General features: G+C 35.7%; 1 protein-coding gene across 1 annotated transcript in view; it reads left to right on the forward strand.

Moving 5' to 3' along the window:
- The window catches only part of LOC132684348 (uncharacterized), a 351,939-nt gene extending 338,865 nt beyond the window's left edge, over positions 1–13,074 (forward strand). Inside the window, exon 4 of the mRNA XM_060640980.3 lies at positions 12,888–13,074. Within this exon, the coding sequence (XP_060496963.1) occupies positions 12,888–13,005 (118 nt within the window). The 3' untranslated portion in view covers positions 13,006–13,074. The remainder of the gene's footprint in view (positions 1–12,887) is intronic.
- The last annotated feature ends 12,138 nt before the right edge of the window (positions 13,075–25,212 follow it).

A 25,212-nucleotide genomic window follows, 5' to 3' on the forward strand; every position in this document is an offset into this window, starting at 1 on the left:
TGTTTTTAATTTCAAGTCACTTGTTATCCCAAAGAGAACTGGAACCAGTCCAGCTACAGTCTTTCAGGGACTTGAAAAAAAAAAGGAAAAAAAAAAGGTGAGGTCTGCCGAAACTTAAATCACTCAATTTCCTATTTCACTTTATAATGGTTCATGTTTTTGAATATATATGTATGTATTCTGTTTCTTGGGTAAAACTTTACCAAGGATCAGAAAAAACCCAAAACCTAGAATTTAAATGGCAAGATCTGTACCCCAGAGTGGATTTCTTCTTAACTGACAACGTTTAGGTTTTAAGAAAATAAAATACCAATTAATGTGAACCTCAAATACAAACCCTTGAGATTTTCCCTTATAAAGACAGAAAATTGAAATTATTTTATGTCATAAATATGCACTCAGATGACGCCCCCAATAATATAATTATGATTATGGTTGGGTTAAGTTTTCATCTTGTTATTGGTTTTCTATGTTACCATTTGGTCTTTCGTTTTTTCCCCATTGCTTGGTATCAGGAGTTTGCTGCTTCATTAAGTAAATTGCCTTCTGTTGCATTATTCAAGTACCTTTAGAAATCCAATCTCCTATATTATATTACTAACTACACTTCCTTCATTTATCTTTATTTTAAAAACAAGGTACATCTTTAACTTATCACCCTCTGCTTCAAAGTAATGCTCTATCACCTCTTACTTAATGTAAAACATATTGACAATATACCTTTCCTTACCGCTTTTCTATTTCTGGGCTGTTGTTTCATACTATTTGCTTTTAAATATATTATAAATGTCAAAATATGATGTTATTACTATTTACTTTAAACAGTGGTCTTTTTAAAATTAAGAAAGTGTAAAAGCAAATTTCAAATTAGCTATGTATTAAGCATTCCTACTCTTTATTCCTTCACATAAATTGAGTTTCTATAGGCTATCTGTTCCTTCAAAAGAATTCTCTTGAACATTGAATTTTAGTCTGCTGCTAACAAATTCAGCATTTTTTTGACAAAAATGTTTTAATTTTCTCTTTATTTTTGAATATTTTTTGGTGCAATATATTGAATTCCAGATTGACATGTTTTTTTTAAATTTGAGCATTTTAAAATGTTGTTTCACTGTCTTCTGAAATGTATAATTTCCTATTTAAAAAGTCAGTGGTTTCTCTTGTCAGTTTTTGCTGTGTGTCTATAATGTGTCTTTTTTATTTGGCACTTTTTAAGATTTTTCTGTTTATCATTGAGTTTTAGCCATTTGACAATGATATACCTAAGTGTGCTTTCTTTGCATTTATGTGAATTGTGGTTCTTTCATACTGCTGGATACGTGGGCTGATATTTTTAAAAACATTTTTACACATATTTACCAGTGCTTGATATTGACCTGTAGATAACTGAGGCTTTGTTTGTTTGTTTGTTTTTATTCTTTTAAAGTTTGTGCTTCAGTTTGCATCATTTTTATGGACTGTCTTCAATTCATTCTGTGAATGAATTTTTAGTTTTAGAACATCTTTTGGATAGTTGTCCTTTCTCTACCAAGATTTCCTCAGATGTTTATTTATTATATCCATTTTGTCCTTTAAATATTTGAACATGCTAATCATAGGTATCAGTGTCTTTCTCATAATTCTGCTCTCTGTGTCATATCTGTATCTGTGTCTACTGACTGTTCTTCATTTTTCCTGATTTATTCACATGCTTCATATTTTTGTTGGTATACTGGGTACTGTGGATATTATATTGCTGAAACCCAAATTATGTGACCTCTTTTAAGGAATATTAAGTATTCTTCTGGCAAGTGATTAATTTATTCACAGATCAGCTTGATCCTGTAAGGCTTGGGCATATCTGGAATAGCCCTATTCCTAAATTTGGTCTGAAATAAAAGTTTTCTAGTGTTTAGTGAGGTTTATCTACTCTGCTTAGAACTCTAGTATTCTCAGCACTGAGAAACATCTAGAATTTTCATTCAGCTCTCGTTCAGATCTCTTTCAGATCCCAAGATATCACACCTTGAACAAATGCAACTTAGTGTTTCGTAAAAGAGTCTAAACAGCCCCTGCAGGGTGCTGGGTGGCTCAGTCGATTAAGCGTCTGATGCCTGACTTCGGCTCAGGTCATGATCTCATGGTTCCTGAGTTCAAGCCCTGCACCAGGCTCTGTGCTGACATCTCAGAGCCTGGAGCCTGCTTTGGATTCTGTGTCTCCCTCTCTCTCTGCCCCTCTGCTGCTCATGCTCTATCTCTGTCTCTCAAAAATAAATAAATTTTGGGTGCCTGGATGGCTCAGTCGGTTAAGCGTCGGACTTCACTCAAGTCATGATCTGGCGGTTTGTGAATTTGAGTCCCACGTTGGGCTCTGTGCTGACAGCTCAGAGCCTGGAGTCTGCTTCAGATTCTGTGCCTCCCTCTCTCTCTGCCCCTCCCCCGCTCATGCTGTCTCTCTCTTTCTCAAAAATAAACACCAATAATAATAACAATAAACAAATAGATGTTAAAAATTTTTTTAAATAAATAAAATAAACAGCCCCCCGCAGATTTCTGGATTTCCTTCTCTGTGTATGTCTTCTCCCCAGCATTCTGTCTCATAAATGTCCGTCTCAAGCAGCAGCCCCAAGTCATCATGAAAAGTTTTGTTTGTCCAGCAGTTCTCCTGGTCTATATTTGTCTCCACTTCTCAACCACCCAGTTTGGAAGGTATCCCTAGATAGGAAGCTAAGGTTAATGTGGAGTTTACTTAACATGTGTTCCTTTTTTTAAGGATCATATCTTGGCACTGTCTGTGCATTGATAGCACCATTTCATAGATGTTTATGGTTGGAGAGTAAGTCAGCACCTGTTATTCCCTAATGGCTATAATCACGATTTCTCTCCTTCCTCTGTAAAAACAAATAGCTACCTTTGCATTGTGGCTTATTCTTTTCAAAGCCCTTCCATGTATTATTTAATATGTTCTCACAGTGTTATCAAATGAATTAGCACTCATGATGATAATCAGGGAAGAAGGAAAGTTAAATTCCATATTTTTTATGAGGATACTAGCCTCAAGGAGAATAAGTGATTTTAGCTTAAACCATCTGGATTGGTCTTGATTTTTCTAAGTTTTATTTCAGTACTCTGTCCACTGTGCAATACTGTCTCAAGGAAAACCAAAATTCTTTACTTTTTAAGTATAATAACTTCTAGGTTTTTATTTTATTTATTCTATTTGTTTAAGCATATGCTTTCCCTTTACAAGTTACAATTTATCAGAAATCTGGAGATGTTTAACCATTTTTTTCCTTAGGTCTTTCCTTTCCTGGTTTTGCTTCTTTCACACATTCTAAGAAATTCAATGTTAGATGTGTCTATTTGTATGACTGACCTTGTTAGCAAATTATATGAAAACATGAATGACCACTAGTTTCATTTTAATTACACTTTTGATGTGGATGTTAAAAATACTGACATAATTTACGTTTTTGTGATAGAATTATACTGTCCAAAGGAAGACATTGCATCCATCCTATTCTTTTTTCTTTCTATTTTTATTTTATTTTACTTATTATTTTTTAAATATAATTTATTGTCCAATTGGTTTCCATACAACACCCAGTGCTCATCCCAACAAGTGCCCTCCCCCATGCCCATCACCCACTTTCCCCATTTTCCATCCTATTCTTAATATAAAGTCACCACAGTTGTAATTTAATATTAATATGATTATCTTTATCTCAATCCCAGCACTATGTTTGACTTTAAGCCTCCAAAGGCAAGTAAAGACTATGCGTCTTGTTTAACCACGAGTCCTTGTTATAATAACTGGCTTATAATAGATGCTCATTAAGTATTTATTGAAAGAGTGAATCATGAATACTGATTAGTTCATATCTGGAGCTTTGCATTCAATTCTAAGGATCGCAGTTTAACAAGGTCATGACAAAATGGATGAAATAGAGGGAAGAGTGGCCTGGATGGTCAAGGATAAAGAAAGAATGGTTGAAATTGAAGATATTAAGCTTAAAGTCTAACAAACTTTATATAATGCTACTTTATTATATAGTGCATTGTATAATGTATTAATGTGAATATAATGACTGATTTAAAATGTTTGTGCATATAATGCATGCTTTATGTATATATGGAATGCATATTGATGACCGCTTTAAAAGATTTGAAATCATCCTAAATAGGTTGGGAGGTATGGTAGACATTCTCTGTGATGCTTCGTATAAAAATCATTAGGCCTAGTGGGTGATGTTTCAGAGAGGCAAATTTTCAACTCAGTGTAGGTAGGGACTCTCCAGATAAAGATAGACAATTTGAATAAAAGGCCTTAAGGATATAGTGGGACCTATGAGGTTTCTTAGTTCTAGAAACTGAATTTGCCTATTGGGCATCATAGAAGCAATTTTTTCATCATCTTGGAAAACAGATCAGGTGAGCTTTATATTTAATCCCTAATTAAGTGTGTAAAAATGTGATTTCATCACTCAACAAATGTTTATTGAGCTCCCAGTATGTGCAAACCCAATATGTGCAAAATAGGAAAAAACTTTATACTATAGAGAGTGCTTATTTTCAAACTCTCACTTCAGAGGAGATTGTGAAATTCTTTTCCTATACCCTTATTTGGAATTGTGGCTTCCTGTGAGAGGTGTTACTACCAGAAGTGTGTGATGCATGCAAGCACATGTACACACACACCTGCACATACACACACGTGCACACATACACAGAGGGGGAAAAAAAAAGAACAAAGAAAGTTCCAGAACAGCTGTTGACTTGGCATGTTCTTTGCCAAAAATTAGAGTAATTATATTTTCAAAGGATTGTCAAGATTTAGAAAATAAACTATTAGGACAAAAGATCATCGAAACAGAGATCGTGGAAAGCACGAAACACTTCGGTAAGGAAGGATTGTTCCCTGTGACGTAATCTGAGAACAATCTATGTAACATGTTTAAGCTCAGTTTTTAAATTATACCCTTTCTGAAAGTTTTCCATTCTCTGGTTTGCTTTGCGAAAATTTACAGAGGACCCAAACTGCCTCTTGAACTGCCATTAACAAATATACAGCATATTACCTCTCAGTTCGAAAATGCCGACACTAAGAAATTTGAACTTTCTCAACCTCAACAGCTTATAAGTATACATGAAGTCATATACATATCTAAATTAATAAGAAAGTTGTCTGGGTGGCTCAATCGGTTAAGTGCCCAACTCTTGATTTTGGCTTAGGTCATGATCTCATGGTCAAGGGATCAAGCCCCATGTCAGGCTCGGTGCTAGGTGTGGAGCCTGCTTAAGGTTCTCCCCCTCCCTCTCCCTCTGCTCTTCCCTTGTGCATGCTCTCCTCTCTCAAAAAAAAAAAAAATTAAAAATTTAATAAGAGAGATGATTGTCCTATCTAGTAATAAGACATATACTTTAGCTTCTTGCAAAGACTTTGGATTCATATATGTTAGTCTTCCAGGGTCTGAAAATGTTTAAAAGTAAATACACATGTAGATATGCAACTGGACAATTTCAAAACCTGCCCTGCATGGTGTAGCCATTCCCTGCTGTGATGGCCACTGTCCAAGCTAGGGGTCCTCAGATCTGGAATGTTCTGCCACTTCTCCTTGCCTCTATGTTGGGTTTATCTCCTGACAAGTGCTCCAGTTTCTCCATAGACAGTGTACTTACTGTTTCATAGGTGCGGTGAGCACCTTTATTGCTCTGTACTACCTAGATCCAGCATCTCCTTTCCGAAGGTGCTTCCACTCTGCCAGTGTGGTGTCGCGTGCACTGGCTGACTTGTTTTCCACTTCAGAGTGTGGTAATCTCTCTGTGGCTTTTCTGGGAAGAGATATCATCTGTTAGTGGTTCCTTCAGCCCTATGGGACCCCAAAGCAGTGTGGAGACCATGGAGGAGATTATAGGGAAAAGTTCCCTCCTGTTTGTGAGGTTCAAACACAGTGTTTCTTGGGCCCAGGTATGTGACAGAGCTCAGTAAATCCACCCTTTTAGTATACCCTAAAATTTCTTCCTCCTTTGCATATGGATATACATTCAAGGACGTGGGCCAGCAGCAGGTTTCAACAACAGCTCTCAAACTGTCCTGAGAATCTCTATTCCCTGTTAACTATTAGGGTCTTATGACTAAGTCAAAGTCATGGTTACATGATCCATGTTACCCTAAGAGTAGATTTTTCCTCTAGGAGAATTCTTACCCTCCATGTAAATACATGCTTCTTAATTTTGTCCTATCTATCTATCATCTATCTATCTATCTATCTATCTATCTATCTATCTATCTGTGTTTATTTATTTATTTTGAGACAGAGACAGAGCAATGGGGGGGGGGGGGTGCAGAGAGAGAATCCCAAGTAGGCTACACACATTGTTAGCGCAGAGCCCAATGTGGGGCTCAATGTCACAACAGATGGAGACCTGAGTCAGAATCAAGAGTCAGATGCTTAGCTGACTGAGCCACCCAGGCGCCTCTGTCCCATTTATAATCCCCCAAATGCTCAGTTATGTCTAGATGTCCAAGAGTAAACACAATATAGATATACACTGTAAGGCAGGATATAGGATACAGTAACATTTCAGAAGAATCTCTGATGTTCAGAAACCATTACTAGACTACTTGAATTTTCTGGTGTACATTTAGAAATACTCTATAAAGCATACATGAAGCTCAAAGGAAAGAGATTTCATGTCATGGAAAAATCAAATAACTATGACTGACTATAAAAATAATTATAGGCTGACCTTAGTTTTTTCTTTTTTCCAGAGTATCTGCAGTGTTTTCTCATTACTTTCTAAAAAAAAACTAGTACTGATTGGGTAAAGAAGGATCCATTTCCTACCCTGTCTCCTACCCTTGTAATATGCTCATTTGGGGGCAGATAATCTTGGAACTGCTGACTCCCTACACCAAGTGTGAATCATGGCACTAAGTAGGAATCTGATCTTTGATTAAATGATCTTCCTACTAGAAAATCTGAACATACGATATCTTGATAACACCTTTTTTAAAGCAAGTAAAATTTGTGTTCATTACTGGGAGATTTTATGAGTGGCATTATAGTTTGGATTTATCCAGCACTTGCTCATGCATTCTCTCTCTCCCTCTTTCTCTTTGTGTATGTGTGTATCCTTTTATCCACACACACACACATATGCATGCGCACACACACATTATATACATAATCTGTATATGATTTTCTTTTCAGATACACTGTTGGCCTTTTTAGACATAAACATCAAGAAATATTAGGCTAGGCTAGACACAAAGAGGACACCTGACTTCATAAAGTTCACAAAGGAAATGAATTTAGATAATATATTCTTATCTCACTAAGGGACATGTTAGGTAGGATGCATTTCTTCCTGATTACTTGACTGATAGCCTCTTTCCATGTCTTATGCTATGAAACAAGGGCAATATCCAAGTGTTATGGACTAGATATTTGTGTCAGTTTGTATGTTGAAATCTAATCCCCAATGTGGTAGTATTGACAGGTTGCACTTCCCTATGCTTCTGGGTGTTTGGGGTGACCATATTGTTTTACCCTGATGAATAATATGTGAGGGGAGATTATGTTTGTCATTTCTGGGCAGAAATTTAAGGAAGCTATGTGTTTTGCCATATTGCCCTTTTTCCCCTGTCTCAGTCACATGGGATCATGTGTTGAGATGGAGGTTCTATCAGTCTGTAATGTGGGTGACTATGATGAGCAGTCTCCATGCTACCCTGCAAGGCATGGACTAGGTGAGTAAAACAAACTTTGCTTATGAAAAGCCACTGAGATTTGGGTGTGCTTGTTAGTGCACAGCCTAGCTTATCCTGATTAGTATACTCATTAATGTAAATTAAAAAGCTAGTTTCTTGGCATATGATCCCATTTAATTTACAATCACTTATTGAAATCTGTGCATAAGGAACAGCACTAGGTATTCATTTGAGATGCAGATATAGAAATCAGTAAAACTCAATTCATTGCCTTTAAGATGCTCGGACTTTATTCTCTGGAGAGTTTGGCCCTTAATAGCAGAATACAGGTTATGTTATGCTGCGTAATTCTATTATGTATGTTGGAAAATAAGCATAAGAATTATCAAGGGGTAGTGTAGTTTTTGTGTGTGTGTGTGTGTGTGTGGTGGAGGGGGAGGAGATGTAGCAAACAAGTCCCTAAGTGCAAAGCAGAGGAAATGCAAATTCAAATGATACCAAAAAAAAGGCAGAAATTGGTAGAAGGTATTACCAAGGATTAGATGTCTACCTAGGTGAAATGAAGCCAATAGAGAAAGGGAAGAATTAGTTGCTTCAACCTGCAATATTAGGGTTCAATGCAAATATAAGTGTAGTAAGAGATCTGGGGTGGGAACTAGAGTTCCAGAAAGAAGAACAGTCAGGAACATCTGCCGTATAAAAGGTGGGGGTTAGATAGGGAAGCTGTAGCCCAAATGCACAGAAATACTCCAGGGGAAAAGAGATCATGGGCCCAAGTAGACAGTGGGCAGCCAACCAAGTTCCTACAGTATATGACACTAACGTAAAAAATGGGTTCTATCTTGGTACTGCCATTTCCTTGTTATTTAAATTTGAGCCCGTTACCTAGTTTCTTTAATTCCTTAATCTGTACAATAAGAATAATTTAATTAGTGTCTACCTCGTAATTGTCATGTGAGCGTTAAGTGAAGGAATCCCTATAAAGATTATATGATGGCGTCTGACAGATACTAAGTGCATAGCAAAAGTGAACTATCATTTTTATTATGGCTATCATTGTGTGATTATCCTTTCCCTAGAGTTCTAAACAGTGAGTGTCTTGGGTCACAAAATTTGGGTGACTCCATTAAAAATAAACATGTGAAATAATACTGAAGCCTGACTGATTTGGTGGAACCAATGTGCAATGTTAAGCCTAGTAATTAAGTAATTATTTTTCTTTATTTGCTTGATGTCTGGTTTCATCATTTTGATTATATGGAAGTACATTATTTGGTTTTCATAGAACTTTAGCAATTCTCTCTAAAGGGAAAAGAAAAGCTTTTGGTGAAGCCATTACAACGGTTCCTTTTCCTGATTTTTATTTCATCCTCTTTAATCCATTATGGGTTTTTTAATTCATTCAGTGTATTTGGTTAAAATCTTTCTCTTTCTTCCCACTTGCTTCCAAAAATGCATTTGCTATTAAACTCATTTTGTAAATGTGATACACTGATATGAGTTTTCTGCACATTTTTATGATGCTGACACCAGTGAATACTAAGAGGAGGTTGAAACTGTTGGGGTTTTATGTGACTTTGATGACAGATATCGTTAAGGCTTTCTTTTCTGCTTTATGGTTTGAGCAATGGTACCTCTTTTTTCAAAATGTGAAAGATAACATTTCTATAATGTTAAGAAGAAGAAACAGTAATTCGAAAGAATAAGCAGACACCCTGGCTCTAAGAAATGAAGGCGTAAGAAAAATGAAGGGTACAACTTAGATTTGACTAAGGGTGTTTCAGGGCTCATGTCTGTTTTTGTCAATGATTATTTGGGTAATAAATGCTTTATCTTCTCTCATGACAAACCCAGGCCTGCTTCTGAGTCAGACGTTCGGCTAAACAATGAGCAAGTATTTTTAATTCTTTGCTCTCTTAAGGGTTGTAAAAGAGAAAATGACATCTATGTCTTTGCATATGTTTACTTTGAAGTCATATTACAGAAGACTAGTATTTGGGGGAAGAAGGGATTTTTATAAAAGGAAGGAGGCAGATGGGTAGACAAATTACTGGGAATGTGTAAAGGCTAACTAATTTGTGCAATAAGAAAAACACTAATATTTAGCAGCGGTGCTCATCTTAAAAACTGTATTCCTCTTAGGCCTGTCTCCTCTCTCTTCTTTCTAAATATGAGGCATGCACTTTTGTTTATGTGCCTATTTAAAATTCTCTCATTTATTTACATGAACTTTTGTCCCCTCCCCCGCTCCCCCCCCTCCCAAATCCACTCAGATGTGTTGTATGTCTGTGAATTATACCCCAAGTGTGACAGACGATGACTATTTGGAGGATGCCAAGTAGCAGTTGCCCTAGCAACAATAACCAGGGGATGCTTCTCAGAACTTCTGTCTCCTCTCTTCCCAGTCATTTTCCCTGTTTTGAGAGTTAGATAACGTGGTTACCAGAATTAGTGGAAGCTGGTTCTTCCCGCAAGCCCACCTGCACCCAGCATAATGAAAGAGAAAACTCAGAGATGTCTGCCTTTTTCTTACTATCAGGGGAAATTGAGCATACCTCTGCTCTGCAGTCAAGATTGAAAGGAGACACACTCCTAGACGGAAAAGAGCTGTGTGCTCTCATACCCTAATAAGTGCTTGATGGTAGGAGAATTGTCAGAACTGCTACCGAAAACTACCTGTGAGGAATGAAAAAAAAATCATTGTTGAATTTCCACACGTGGGCTAAAAGAACAGTATGTAAATTGGACTGCAAGTTGCTATGTCCTGCAAGTAGACATTTCTGGGCTGTTCTGAATCTGATGTGGCAGATTTCATGTTACTTTCTTAAATGAAGAAAACCTAAAACAATTGGAGTGTCATCTAGATAGTGAAATGGAAAACTTTGTTTAGTTACTAATGACTTTATTGATATGTATATCCTCTCCCCCAAATAAATACTCATATTAAACATAAAGAATGAAGTTTAAAGAAAATACTATTTGGCTAGAGAAACTGAGTGGATTTCTGTGAAGCAAAAGAAGCTTAAGTTTCTGGGTCTCTCACTTGCAAAGGCCCCTTCCAAGTCCCTCTATGTAAATTTGCATTTTTAAATACATTACTATTATTCTTAAAAAGCCACTTTGATTATATGTACTCTAAGCTCCACAAATTCTGCATCCATCTCTCAAAACAAGAGGAAATATAAGTGACTTATTTGATCACATCTTGCCTTTTTATCACTTTTTCTGATATTTACATTTGCAACCTTGTGGCTTTGTTTTGAATCCTCATGTCTGCTTTTACTGTTTTATCTTTTGCTTTGGGAGATATTATAGATCTTCCATTAATCTCAAACTTGCACATTTTTAAACAAAAGCAGCAAAAAACATGGAGTGTGCATACACCATTGTACCTTCAAAACCATTAAATAAAAATTATGAGTAGAGAAAGAAATGCTTAATGATAGCAAATAAACAGATCTAGTTTTATTTATTTGTTTATTTATTTATTTATTTATTTATTTAAATGTTTATTTATTTTTGAGAGAGACAAAGAGACAGAGTGCGACTAGGGGAAGAGAAGAGAGAGAGGGAGACACAGAATCTGAAGCAGGCTCCAGGCTCCGAGCTGGCAGCACAGAGCCCAACGCAGGGCTCGAACTCAAGAACAGTGAGATCATGACCTGAGCCAAAGTCAGATGCTCAACCGACTGAGCCACACAGGCGCCCCATGATCTAGTTATTTTTAAAAAGCTAATTTATCTCTTAACCATGCTATTTAGGGTCTATTCTATGTAATTTTCTGTGGCAAACATCTGATTGCTGACTGGAAGAAGTTTCTGTATAATGTCAATGATAAACACAATTAAATAAGTGTTTAATGCAGGTTTGTTCTGAATTCTTTTCCCATATCCCTTGAATGAACAGTTTTCATCATATATATGCCAATAATATTTGAAGGGTATGCCCCATGATGCTTTAGGTGTACATCAAATAAACAGTATTTTATAAAAAATATACTAGAAATTTTTGGTAATTATTTGAACCTAATACTTCATGATAACTGTTACTCTGGGTAACTAGTCATGGTAACTACCCTTTGAAAGGGATGGTAAAACTGAAAAGTCTTTGTACTTCTTCTAATTACATTTAACACCATTTACCTTTTGTAGAAATTCCAGTTCCTCGACCAAAACGTGTGCTTCTAAGAACAGAGTCTATATTTGGATTTTATATCCCAAGAACAGAGAACCTTGAACCTAATAGAATCTAATGTGTATTCCTTTTTAGTTGGATCTTAAATAATGAATTTCTCAAGAACTTTCCTCTTAGACCCTATAACTTACAGGGCTGATCTTGTGAATCCCATAGTAGACACTATTTATAAATATAAATATTTATCTTTATAAAAATATAAATATTTAAAAGTAGGTAATATATTCATGTAATTCAAAATTTAAAAAGTACAAAAGGAAATATGTGCACTGAAAAAAATTCCACTCCACTTTTTTCAGAGCTATTTTAGGTATATGCAAACAAAAATATACACATTCTCTTTAGCTTAGTATATAAACTGTACGGTCTTAATATTTTTTTAACACTTTTGTAAATTGCCTCATATATGCAAACAAACAAAAAACTGTGTTTTCATTCTATGCTATGGTTACATTGCATCTAATTTATTTATATATGTAGTATAATTTATTAAACAGGTATTTTGTTGATGGATATTTTGGCATTTTCCAAATCTTGCTTATTGAAACTGCATTGCAATGAATAACTTTGTACATGACAACACATATTGTACAAATGAGAAAAATACTATAAGCCCTATTTCTATTTCTGAAACAAGGGTCAAAAGTTACATGTTTTTATATATTGACAGATATTGCCAGATTGTTTTCCATACAGGTTGACTTAATTTATATTCACAATCAAAATACTCGTTTCTTTTATTCTTACTCACAGAATGTGCTATCAAATTTTCAGTCTTTGCCAATAAGTAGGTACAAAAAACAGTCACTATAGTCCTAAATTATATGTTTCTGTATTTGGAGGTTATACTGTTTTCATATGTTTAAAAACATTTGAATTTATTTTCAGTTTATCATAACACTGTTTATCTCCTTTCTTGCACTCAGGCAATCTGTAAATATTGTACTTATTTATTTATTTCTGTCCTTGGTCATCATTCGTCTTTTTGATTATTGTACAGGCTCCTTGAAGGTCAGTACTTCACTTTCTTGTTCATCACTGACTCATCAGCTCCAGCTCAGCACCTTTCCCAGCAGGCATTCTGGAAATACTGTCGGACGAATGATTTAGTGGAATAATGTGAGCCCACCAGAAGGTCTCTAGTAAGTTGCCACGGATCTCTGTCCTTGATGCTATGCCCAGTTACCTCTGAGTCTCCTAAACAGTGTCCTTTATGATTATTTTGAAAGTTTGCTGAGCTATTTGAAATAGAATTGAGAAGCACAATACTTAAAGAGATTCCTACTTCATATTTTAGAATATAACTTCCTTATTTATGGCTTCTTCAAAATAACTAAATTGCAATCATACTTTTGTTTTCCATAAGGGAGAAGGTTCTCTAATGGGAATTTTAGGTTACTTAATTTTTTTATACTTTCATGGAAAGGGAAACAAAGATGAATATGGGAAATAGGTAAAGAATAAATATGTTTATTTACAGACCTCAATATTGTATATTGGGAGCTGAAAAACTTTTCTGTGAAGTAGCACACAAAGTTTGCTACACGGAACTTTGTCATTGAATAAGACTGTAGAGTTTTCAGGAATGTGATTGTTTTAAAAATTAATTGTCAATTAAAATACTGGGTTCCAAAGCTTGCTTGGTACAAAGTGTTTAAAGGGCATTGTCAGTTATATAGAAGTCTGACTTCATTCTGAGCAGGGCCATACCCCTGAGATGTTGTCTTGTTAACTGATTTTGGAATTTGCCCAGAAGAACCCAGAAAAGGGAGACTGGAGATCTAGGTAGTTGGGCAAGACGGGTTTCTGATTCTAGGAGAAGACAGAAGGGCCTTGTAATGTGTCTTGGGCAAAAAAAAAAGCAGGCATGGGTGGTATACTCAAAGAGACATGCTACTTTATAACCTGTTTTAAGGTTTTTCTTTTTCAAACCCCCTGCATTATAATTCCTTGATGGAATCCTTAAAACTTCAGTTCAATTTCTCAAACTAATATAGTCTCAGGTAAACTGCTATAGGGAAGCCAAAGTGTGGATATATATTCATGACTTCGGGTGAAATTGTACAAACAGAACAAGATCAGCCAAGAGAAACAATGATGGACAGAAGCAATTGTTGAAGAATCCCAGCTGGTCAGAATTGAGAGATGACAAGTAACAGCCTAGATATATAAGTGCAGCCCACATTGTGGGGACCTCAGAAACAACAGAAATGGGGTCTGAACTTCCTGTACTCACGAGAATGGGACTTGGATTATAGTTAAATGGTAACAAATAAGCATAGAAGACTGGGAACTTTGGGGTATATGCAAATGTGGTTTAAAGACATTGCTTATAGATATTTGTTACAGGTCCTCAGTGTAGTTCAAGAGTGGTTCTTGTCTCATATTTCAGTGCTTACTTTGTACACTTTCAAAAAATTACTGCTACGTGTTCATGTGCATTAGTATTTTTTCCCTAACCAGATTATAAACTCCTTGAAAAAATAAGGATTAATTCTTACACATCAAGCTTATCTCTCATTGTACCGAACATGATAACCAATAGTATGGTGCTCAGCATATGTTTATTGAATGACACTTTATTGGACAGTTCTTTTTTAGGACTATATGGCCTATGGCCTCAAATGATTCTCATCACCTGAAATAAGATCTTAAATATGTTTTACATCTCCGTTCTTATGATAATGTGATCTTTTCACTTACGATGGGTTTGCTTTTTTTCATTACCATCCTCACTTAACTCTGAGTGTCTGGCCCCCTCAGTAACACTTGAATTTCAAGATTCCTTATAAAGAACAACAAGATAACTGAACTGAATTCTTCTCTTATGCTAAAATAAAATCAACAATGAATTCATATTTCAAATCTATGCTCATGTTTTGGGCATAATTCATGAATACTTAAGTCCACATGTCCTGTGGCTATCCAGAGACTTATGCAAACATGAAGTACAAACATGTTTTAAAGTTCTGAGCAGACCTGTGACCAGCTCACACATCTTAAGAAATCTTTTTTTTTTTCCTCCCAAAGGATCCTGTTCTCAAACTTTTAGAAGTTTAACTTATTTAAGTGTTCTCAAAGCTGTATAAATTACACTTGTTTCCTATGACTGCAAAAGCTTACCAATTAACAAGTGAATAAAATAATACACATCTGACCTCCTCTATGGGGTGGGAAGGATTGAGGAGAGGAGGAGAGGAAAAGAAAGCAACTGATTCCTCAGTCCCACACACACACAGTCCCCTCACTGACCGCATTACTGAGTTTGATCAGAAATCCTGCCTGCAGCTCATGAGTTAAGAAAACAAACCACCCCAAGGATGGAAGTGTTATTTACTTTTCTAAACATTTTCAAGAATAACACAACCAGTACTTCCAATCAGGCTGGGCATCCTAGGTGGCTCCATCATAGTTTTGAATAGTGAGTTTCCAGGATTGGTAGCAGAGAAAGTCCTTCTTAATAAAAAATTAAAAATGGGGGAGAGGGGGGAGATCAGGGGTTGGTTATTCCCTCTGCTTATGCACAGCACGTTCCCAGAGACTGTGCAGCTGACGCACAGCAGACTTTTAGTTTTTGTTCAGGTCTGGTTTTGATCTGCAGTGTTCAGGGATAAGCAATTCCTTTCAAGTTATTTGCAAACCTTGTCAAAGTCTGATTGCAGCATGACATTGATGACAGACTGATTATTACTTGTCTCAAAAAGCAGTGTAAGAACATATTGGCTTTCATGCCAACATCCAGCTTGTCATTAGCGTACCGTGCAAATGGCAGCGGTTTTATGCCGGAATCCTGGAAGCCGAGGCAAAAGGAGGAGTCTCTGTTTCTATTGGTTCTGGAAAGATTTCAATGAAATTTTAGGGACAGTTTTTGTTAAGTGAAATTCCTTAGACGAATGGTCTAGCTTTGAAGTGCCGTTGGTTATCTTAAGAGACATTTGTTCCGATAGGCTAGACAGAAAAAAAATAAAGAACATATATAAAGTAATATTAAAACACAAACAACTTGTTTTCATAAAGCAGATCTACTAAAGCTTAGAAGTGAATTCTGTTGCAAAGCTGTGCTTTCTTGGAAGTGCAAAGTACTAAGCTTTGGTAACGTCTCGATAAATTAAGTCAGATCCAACCAGATGAATAAATTATCTACTGGGGGTGTGAGTTCGGCCTTGCTGTAGGTACTTTCCTCTCTGAAACCTCAGAAGCTCACTCGCCTTAGGGAAGCATATGTGTTCTGAATCCTTTCCAGGAATGAAGAACTCTCTAATTTCAATTTTATGCAGGAGTCATGAAAGCTCCCTACAGGCCTCCTTCATACTGAGGGAAAAGTTACTTGCTGGCGGCTAACTGGTCGTATCGGAAATCCTGATCTTGTGTTCCCTCCTCACACATGTTCCTTTTCCTATTTCTTGCTTCTCTTGGTAGAAAGGTAAAGCGATAATCTCATTAGGCTACAGCTGTTCATTCACAGAAGGAACAGCCACCTCCATATCTTTAAAAAAAAATTAACCCTATAATGAGATAACTTGCTGAAGTTCATTGGAACTTTTAACTGAAAAGCAGTATGTGTACGTGAAAAATTTTAAGTTAAATGTGTAAAACGGTATTTGATGAAAGAAAAATATACCCCGAGAGGGAATCACTGATATGTACGTGTATATGTTTATTGTCCCCCGATTTTTACATAAGTTTAAGTAGAACTCAACACAGTATTCTTACCTATGTTTTATTCTCCTCACAGTATCAGGAGCCATGGAGATAAGACTTTAGGCAGTCCTGTATTCCTATCTTACTTGGGGTGGTGAGGTTCCAGACATGACTGGAGTTGACATTTGATTCATGTAAATCTGATACGTTTGTTTATGAATATGCTTGAGCTGGTCCATGTTGGTTCACAGTTTGCTAAAAGAGATAAAAGTAATCATTACAAGAATAAGAAAAACTAGAACCCTGATACATTTGAAATGGTGTGTGGTGGTTAATTCTAGGACAGATGGAAAAAGAACACTCTACTCTCACCCTGAGCAGGACCTCAGCTGGCCTTTCTATGACCCAAAATGATCATCACCTTTCTCATCTTGCTCAGTTACCATCATCCTCAGAAGGAAATCTTGCAGGACGTGGGAGCTCACATTTATGACTTGGAGATTGTAGCCGAACCTCTAGCTATATGCAATTGGCTTCATGTAGTTAAAACCTCATTTCCTTTATCTAAATAAAAATATCCAATATATTTTGCCCGTTGGAATCTATCAACCACCTCACCTTTGTAATAATCATTCAAGTGCTGTGCTTTTAAACCTTTCCCTCCCTAATCAAGGTTATAAAACAGAATCTTCCAGTTCAAAATGGCAGACTCAGTATACACATCTAACTCCCCTACATTCCTAAATCTCAATAAAATGAGAAATAAATATTCAAAAATTATAAATATATTTTAGAATCTGAAAATAAAAAATCAGAACCCAGAACTAGATTCTTTCTGAAATTAGAATTATGTGGTTTTATATTATGAATATGATAGTTAAATGTATGTGTCAACTTGGCTGGGCCACAAGGTGCCCAGATATTTGGTAAGACGTTATTCTGAGTGTTTGTGTTTTTGGATAAGATTAGCATTTAAATTGGTGGATTCTGAATATTGCAGATTGCCCTCCATAATGTGGGCTTTATCTAATCAGTTGAAGGCCTAAATAGAACAAAAAGACCAGCCTCCCCAACACAAGAGATAATTCTACAGCAAGGGACCTTTCAACTTAAACTGGAACATTGAGTCTCCTGGATCTCCACCTACTGGCCCACTGGGCAGATTTTGGATTTGCCAGCCTCCATGCTGGCTTATTATGAATTCCTTATAATAAATCTCTTTCTCTATATATACACATCCTGTTGGTTCTGTTAAACTGGAGAAACTTGGCTAACACAATGGACTGTATTAGGCAGAGTTAATAGCCATCTTAAACACACAGTGTTAGGTACATTGACAATGAGAGTTGTTTTTCCTTTAAAGTTAGGAACTTGTTTAAGTATCGAGTTGGCAGGTAGAGAACAAGAATGGGCAGTGACACCAAAGTCCAGATTTGATAATCAAAGTGATAGATTAAAATTATGCTTGCAGTCTAGTTGACAAAGTCAACTGTGTTTGTATGTGTCTGTGTGTGTCTGTGTTATATCTTATCTGTCTACTATCATCTATATAAACAGCTCATATCTGAAAGCTTACTGTGCCAGGCACTGTATTGAATACATCACATAGATTATCCCATTTAATTCTCACAACTACCCTATAAAGTAAGTACTATTATTATGTTTATTTAACATATAAAGGTAAATTTTAACATAGTGAATTAAAAATTTAATATAATGAATAATGTTTCTAGGCTTACATAGCTACTGTGATCTGAGATTTCTGACACCATTACCTGGAATTATTTGGTCAAAATTACACAACTAGTAAATCATGGAGCTGAAATTAGAACCCAGCAGTCTGACTTCAGAGACTATGCTGTTAGTCACCATGCTCTGTGAAGAATGGAGCCAGCATATCTTTAATAGCAAATCCTGATTAGGACATTACCAGGAAAGAAAATTTTAGCCAAATTCTCTCATAAACATGTTCACAAAGAATTCTAAGTGAAATATTAGTAAATTGAATCCATATATGTATATTAAAAAACCTAGTAAATAATAATGTAGCGTGGCTTACCAGAAGGTTGCGAGGTTGGTTTTTAACACTCAAAAATCAATAGTATACTTCACAATATTAACCCTATAAAGGAGAAAAACAATATGGCCTTTTTTTTATCTTACTTTTTAAAAAAAATAAGTTTATGTATTTATTTTGAGAGAGAGAGAGAGAATCCCAAGCAGGCTCCATGCTGTCAATGCAGACCTGGTCACGAGTCTCGAACTCATAAACTGTAAGATCATGACCTGAGCTGAAATCAAGAGTCAGACGCTTAACCAACTGAGCCTCCCAGGTGCCCTGAATGTGATCATCTCAATACATATACAAAAAGCATTTGATAAAATTCCATACCCAGTCATGAAAAAACTCCTAAGCAAATTAGAAGTAGAACAGAATTTCATTAATCTAATAAAGTATATCCAGAAAAGAACTTATAGTCAGCATGTTAGTTTGTAGTAAGTATTATTGTCTTTTCCCCAGGGGTGGAAAGTGACAACGGTCGCCATTTCTAATTTTATTCAGTATGGTACTAGAGCCAATGCAATAAAGCAACAAAACAGGTGTGCCTGGGTGGCTCAGCTGGTTAAACATCCTGGCTCCTGATTTTGGCTCAGGTCATGATCTCAGGGTTTTGATATCGAGCCCTGCCCTCTTCAAGCTGGGTCTGGAGCCTGAGATTCTTTCTTTGTCCCTCCCCAACTCATGCGCATGTGTGCACACAGTCTTCCTCTCTCTCTCTCTCTCTCTCTCTCAAAAAGAAAGTAAAAATAAAAAAATAAAGTAACAAAGCAAATTAAAGTGATAGAGATTGAAGAAAACTTTAAACTGTCATTATTTGAAAATGATATGGATATGTACTTAGAAAGTTCAAGAGTTCAAATGAATGTACAAAAATGATTAGAATGATTTCACTTTAATAATTCACTGGATATAAAATCAATACACAAAATATAATTGCATTTCTATAAATTAGCAGCAAATATTAAGAAAGAAATTAATAAATGCCATTTATAATAGCACAAATAAAATCCCCAGATACTTAGAGTTCTAATGAAAAACATTCAAGTTCTCTGCATTATAAACAACAAAAAAGAGTGCCAAGAAAAATTTTTTAAAATCCAATAAATAGATGGATAGAACATGTTCTTGCATGAAGAGCTCAGTATTAAAATGTAAGTTCTTCCAAAATTAATATACATATTCAGTGTTCTCTCAATAAAAATAACAGAAGGGTATTTTTTTTCCCTTGGTTTTGTTTGTTTGTTTTTTGTGGAGGAGGGGTAATTGTCCTGCTAATTCTAAAATATGTATGGAAATGCAGAGGACCTAGAATAGCATGGAAATCTTTTTTTTTTTTTTTAATATTTAATATGAGAGAGAGCACATGCACGTAGGGGAGGAGCAGAGAGAGAGGGAGAGAAGAGAATCCCAAATAGGCTCCATGCTGTCAGCACAGAGCCTACCATGGGGCTTGAACCCATGAACCGTGAGATTGTGACCTGAGCCGAAATCAAGAGTTGGTGGCTTAACAGACTGAGCTACTGAGGTGCCCTGCAAGGCAATCTTTAAAGGAGAACAGATCTGTCTGCATTGTACTGACAGAGATCCAGTCTTATTATAAAAGTGAAGTAAAACAATGTGGTATTGAACGGTATTGATGTAGAAATAAACAGGCCAATAGAACAGAGTAGGATATCCAAAACCTGACTCGACTCACACATATGGTCACCTGATTTATCAGAAAGATGCCATAGTGTTCAATGCAGAAAAGATGGTGGTTTTAATAAATTACTGAGTCAAATGAATATCAATTTGAGAAATAAGTTGGTCTGTACTTCACACCATTCACAAAATTGAATTAACAATGGAATTTAGACATAAATATGCAAGGCCAAAAAAAGACACTTCTAGAAGAAATTATAGGAGAATGCTTTCATGAGGTTGTGGTAGGAAGATTTCTTAACTGGGATAAAAATAATTGGCTATCAAAGAAAAGATTAATAAGTTGAAATGCATTTAAATGAGTTAATTCTCTTCATTAAATGATAGTAGTAAGAGTATAAAAAATCATATTATCATATAAGAGAAGATGATTGTATGTATTATATATATATCTTATATAAGTTTTATAATTTATATTTTATATATAATTTATATTTTATATATTTTTATATTATACATTATTTATATTACATATTATTTATATTTTATAATTTATAAGTTATATGTATATATACTTTATATTTTATAATTTATAAGTTATAATGTATAACTACATGTAAATAATTATATCAGTATATATGTAAAATCAAAGGACTTCTATACAAGATATATAAAGAATGCCAACAACTCAGAAAAAAAATTTTTTTTTAGTTTATTTATTTATTTTGAGAGTGAGCACAAGCAGGGGAGGGGCAGAGAAAGAATCCCAGGCTCTGCAGTCAGTTCAGAGCTGGATACAAGGCTTGAACTCATGAACTGTGGGATCATGACCTAAGCTGAAATCAAGAGTTGGACACTCAACCGACTGAGCCACCCACGCACCCCGAGAAAAAGATTTTGATGAGCAAAATGCTTGAATAATCACTTAGCCAGAGAGGATATCCAGATGACCACTAGGCATATAAAAAGTTCAGAATCATTAGTCCTCAACTAAATATATTTATAGCCTCAATACAATAACACTACACCCAGGGAGAAGGACTAACATTTTAAAAGGCTAAAAATAGCAAGTGTTAGGGAAGATATGAATCAAGTAGAATTCTCAAACACTATACAAATTAATACCCCAATTGATAATTGCTTTGTTGGAAAATTGTTAGGTAGTATTTACCAAAGCTAGATACACACATAATCAATTCCTCTCTGAGTTGTATACACAATAGAAATGAATGTTTATGGCAACAAATAGCATGTACAGTAACATTCCCTAACTTTATTTATAGAAGTCCCAAACAGGAAACAACTCATTTATGCAGAATCAGAAAAATAAATAAATACATTAAGGTGTATTTATAAAATAAAATGTTTAGCAGCAATGAATAATAATTACAGTGAACACCGACTGATACTATAGAAGAAAGAAATTGCTTGATAGGGGTGGGAGGGTCAGTAAGAAGTATGTGTGTATTGTTTCATAAGGAACATTTAAAATTATAAAACATATTTCATATTTGAGCTTACTGAATATGAATTAAAAGCTGCAGGACTCCCATTTTGCTAATGTTGATGTATATACAGCAGGACAGCCACCAGAAATATCGCAGAAGCCAAAACCTGTCCAAGTCAAGACTTCAAATAGGCCTCAGCTGAAAGTATTCTCACCTACTAGGCTTAATAAAGACCATTCTCTGGAACCTTACACAAACAAGCATATGCATTAGTCAGTGCATGAGATTCAGTGGAGAAGACTTGGCAGAAAGACAAAAAAGAGTCTCCAAACTTCTTTGGAAAGTGTTTTGCCACTTATCCTAAAGCTATAACTCTGCCAACTGGAGTCAGTGGGCTATTATAAATTTATATATGCATTTAATCTGCCTGGAGAATTTTTTTACTTATATGTATATCAACATTTCAAAACAACCTTTTAAGATACAGAATCTTCCAAGAGGAAGGTTCTTTATAAGTGAGAGGCAGCTTTCCTTCTGAGGGACAGCAATGACTAGTTTGTTTGAGTACAAAACTGACAGTTGGAAAAGTCTGAAATATAATTCTGGCTTTTCTACTTCCTTAGGTTCGCCATACAGAATAAACACGAACCTGTTAAGCAAGCAGAATTTTGGAAGACGTACATACACATTTTAAAGAAGAGCTGGAAACTCTACTGTAATAGGGGTTAGGGAAATCCCTTGACCATTATTTGAGTGACCCTGTCTGATTAGATCTGGATGGAAACCATTGGCAAAATTAGCACACAGACTTCATGAAGCTTTGCGAAATGAAATGAGAATGAGATAATAGGATTCTGTAGAAAAAGTACACAGTTATGTGAAATTGTTTGGCCTTTATAATCTGAAAGGAAAGAAGTTTAAAGTATTGCAAGTGAGTGATTTTTTTAAGTTAATGGAAATTAATGGAAAAATTAATGAATAATGAGGTAATATTATAGCCTGAAAGAAAAGTCTTACAGAAATTCATTTTGTTGCATTATGGAGGAGGCATCTTAGCCTTTTCTAAGTCTCCTATATAGATAGTGTTCCCTATCAGGATATAGCTGTTAGCCTTAGGCACCTCAGAGATGGTAATCACTAATTGCTGGTTGATGTACATTACACAAATAGTATATATAGTTATTTATGGGGAATATTTGCAGTCTTTTTAGTTTAATTTGCTGTAAGGGGACAAAGTTCACCATAGAGTATAAGAAAAGTTACCTCAAATTGAATCTGATGGAAAATGGAAATAAAACAAAGGGATCAGTGCTCTCAACAGGAAGTAGTTGGAGAATTGTGGGATCAAATAGAGGATATAGTAAGTAGGTAGAGCTGTCCGTAGAAGGATTCCAATACATAGGAGATCTTTTCTTTCAAATGGGCCTTCTAAATACTGGTTTAAGAATTGGTGAAATTATGAAATACATTAGTCAGTTTATGGGATTATTTGCTAGAGAATCAAGCTTCTCCAAAATGGAAGCCTAGTCTCTTAAGAGGTGATTAGCAAATTCAAGTTTTAGCCAAATTCTTGGAGTAGGCTAAGATATTGGAACAGAAAATGAAAAATAATTGACATGATCATGTGTGATTTTGGTAGTTTTAGGTCCATAATTTACAAAAGATATAGGTTAGTAACTAATAAGTAATTTGTGGTGAGGTTCTTTGAGACTCCGGAAATGTCTTCTTCATCAAATTTTCACCCATTATTTTAGCAGTCATCGATTAATTCCATCATTATATATTTATTAGTTTGTAATCTACTGTAAAGAAAATATTCTTTCCTTCCTTCCTAATCTCCTTTTCTTCCTACCCTCCCCCCCCACTTTCTCTTCTCTTTTTCTTTCTTTCCTTTCTGTCTCCTTTCCTTTCCTTTCCCTTCCTTTCCTTTCCTTTCCTTTCCTTTCCTTTCCTTTCCTTTCCTTCCTTTTCCTTTTCCTTTTCCTTTTCCCTTTCCTTTTTCCTTTCCTTTTTCTCTTTCTACTTCAGTATAAAATAGGTATTCTTATTTTCTTCAGTATGTTGGTTATTTTGTATTTTGATTTTAGAGTGGGGCCATATTTGGCTGGTGGGAGCCCCTTTAAATGCTTTGTCTTTCTAATATATTTAGATCATTTTTTAGTACTTCCTCATTTTCTGGCCACAAAGGTGTCCTAAGAAACTTTCTCTTTTGTTAAGATGTCCTGGAATCCAGCCTGTCCTTGCCACTTTGCAAAAAAAGAGGTTAGTTTCTGTTTGGGTCTTGATTTGATGTTATGTCCCAGCCAGGAGAATCGTGAGTCCACCCCTTTTGTGATATGAAATAATTTACATTCAATCTGGTAGATTCCTTAAAGAATCTAGAAGGCTTTGATATCCTTTTTAATTTCTTTAAAAGATTCAGACTTGAGTTGCTTTATGTTCTTTTGGTCTTTGAGTGTCAAAGGTGGAGGCAGTTAGACAATCTTGTTTACAATGTACCAGAAGACAATTAATCAATCCATGGCTATCCAGTGGATTATTTTATTCAAGGCCACTTGAATTTAAGTTTAAAAAATGGTCACATTGTTTGTCATTTAGGGTGCTAACAGGACACTGGATTCATCTTAGATGGTTCATATGAAAAGTTTTAAACAAAGAAATAACATATAGAGTTGTAGCAGGGATAAGAGAGCAAGCAAGATTTTGTGAGGTAACCAAATACTAGCAATATGAAGGAGCTCTGGCCATTCAAAGGGCCAGAAGGACATTGGAAGGACACAGTTATGGTGGGCCACAGGAGTGAACACCATGGAGAAAGACTGATGAAAACATTAGTTGTAGAGGGATACAGCCACTGCCTCACTTGTGGCAGGCATCAAAGAAAGGAGAAGAGGGAGAGTAAATGCAGTTTTTTTTCTCTTTTCCTACCTTCTTCTACTGCAGGTGATCTCAGTGGCCAAACCTAACTGAAGGTTATCCTGCAGGACATAAGCAATCACTTGTAGGAGCACTGTATTGGTAAGGGTTCTCCAGACAAACAGAACATATATATGAATATATCTAATATATCTAATATATATCATATATATATATATATATATATATATATATATATATTAGAATCTATATATCATCTGTACCTATATCTATATCATCTATCTAGCTATATAGATAGATAGAGATAGGAGATTTATTATGGGAATTGATTCTAATGGCTATGGAGACTGAGAGGTCCTATGGTCTCCCATCTGCAAGCTGGAGACCCAGGAAAGCTGGTGGTATAATTCAATCCCCATCCGAAGGCCTGAGATTGGAATGAGGTGGGAGGCCTATAAATCCTAGTCTGAGTCCAAATACCCAAGAACCAGGAGCACAGATGACCAAGGGCAGGAGACGATAGATGTCTCCGCTCAGTTAGGGAGAGAGTGAATTCACCCTTCCTCTGCCTTTTTGTTCTATCTGAGTGCTCGACGGATTTGATGATGTCCACCTTCCATCTCAGTCCACCTGTTTTACTCGGTCTACTGATTGAA

This window comes from Panthera onca, chromosome C2, assembly GCF_046562875.1.
Source record: "Panthera onca isolate mPanOnc1 chromosome C2, mPanOnc1 haplotype 2, whole genome shotgun sequence".
Classification (NCBI taxonomy): domain Eukaryota; kingdom Metazoa; phylum Chordata; class Mammalia; order Carnivora; family Felidae; genus Panthera; species Panthera onca.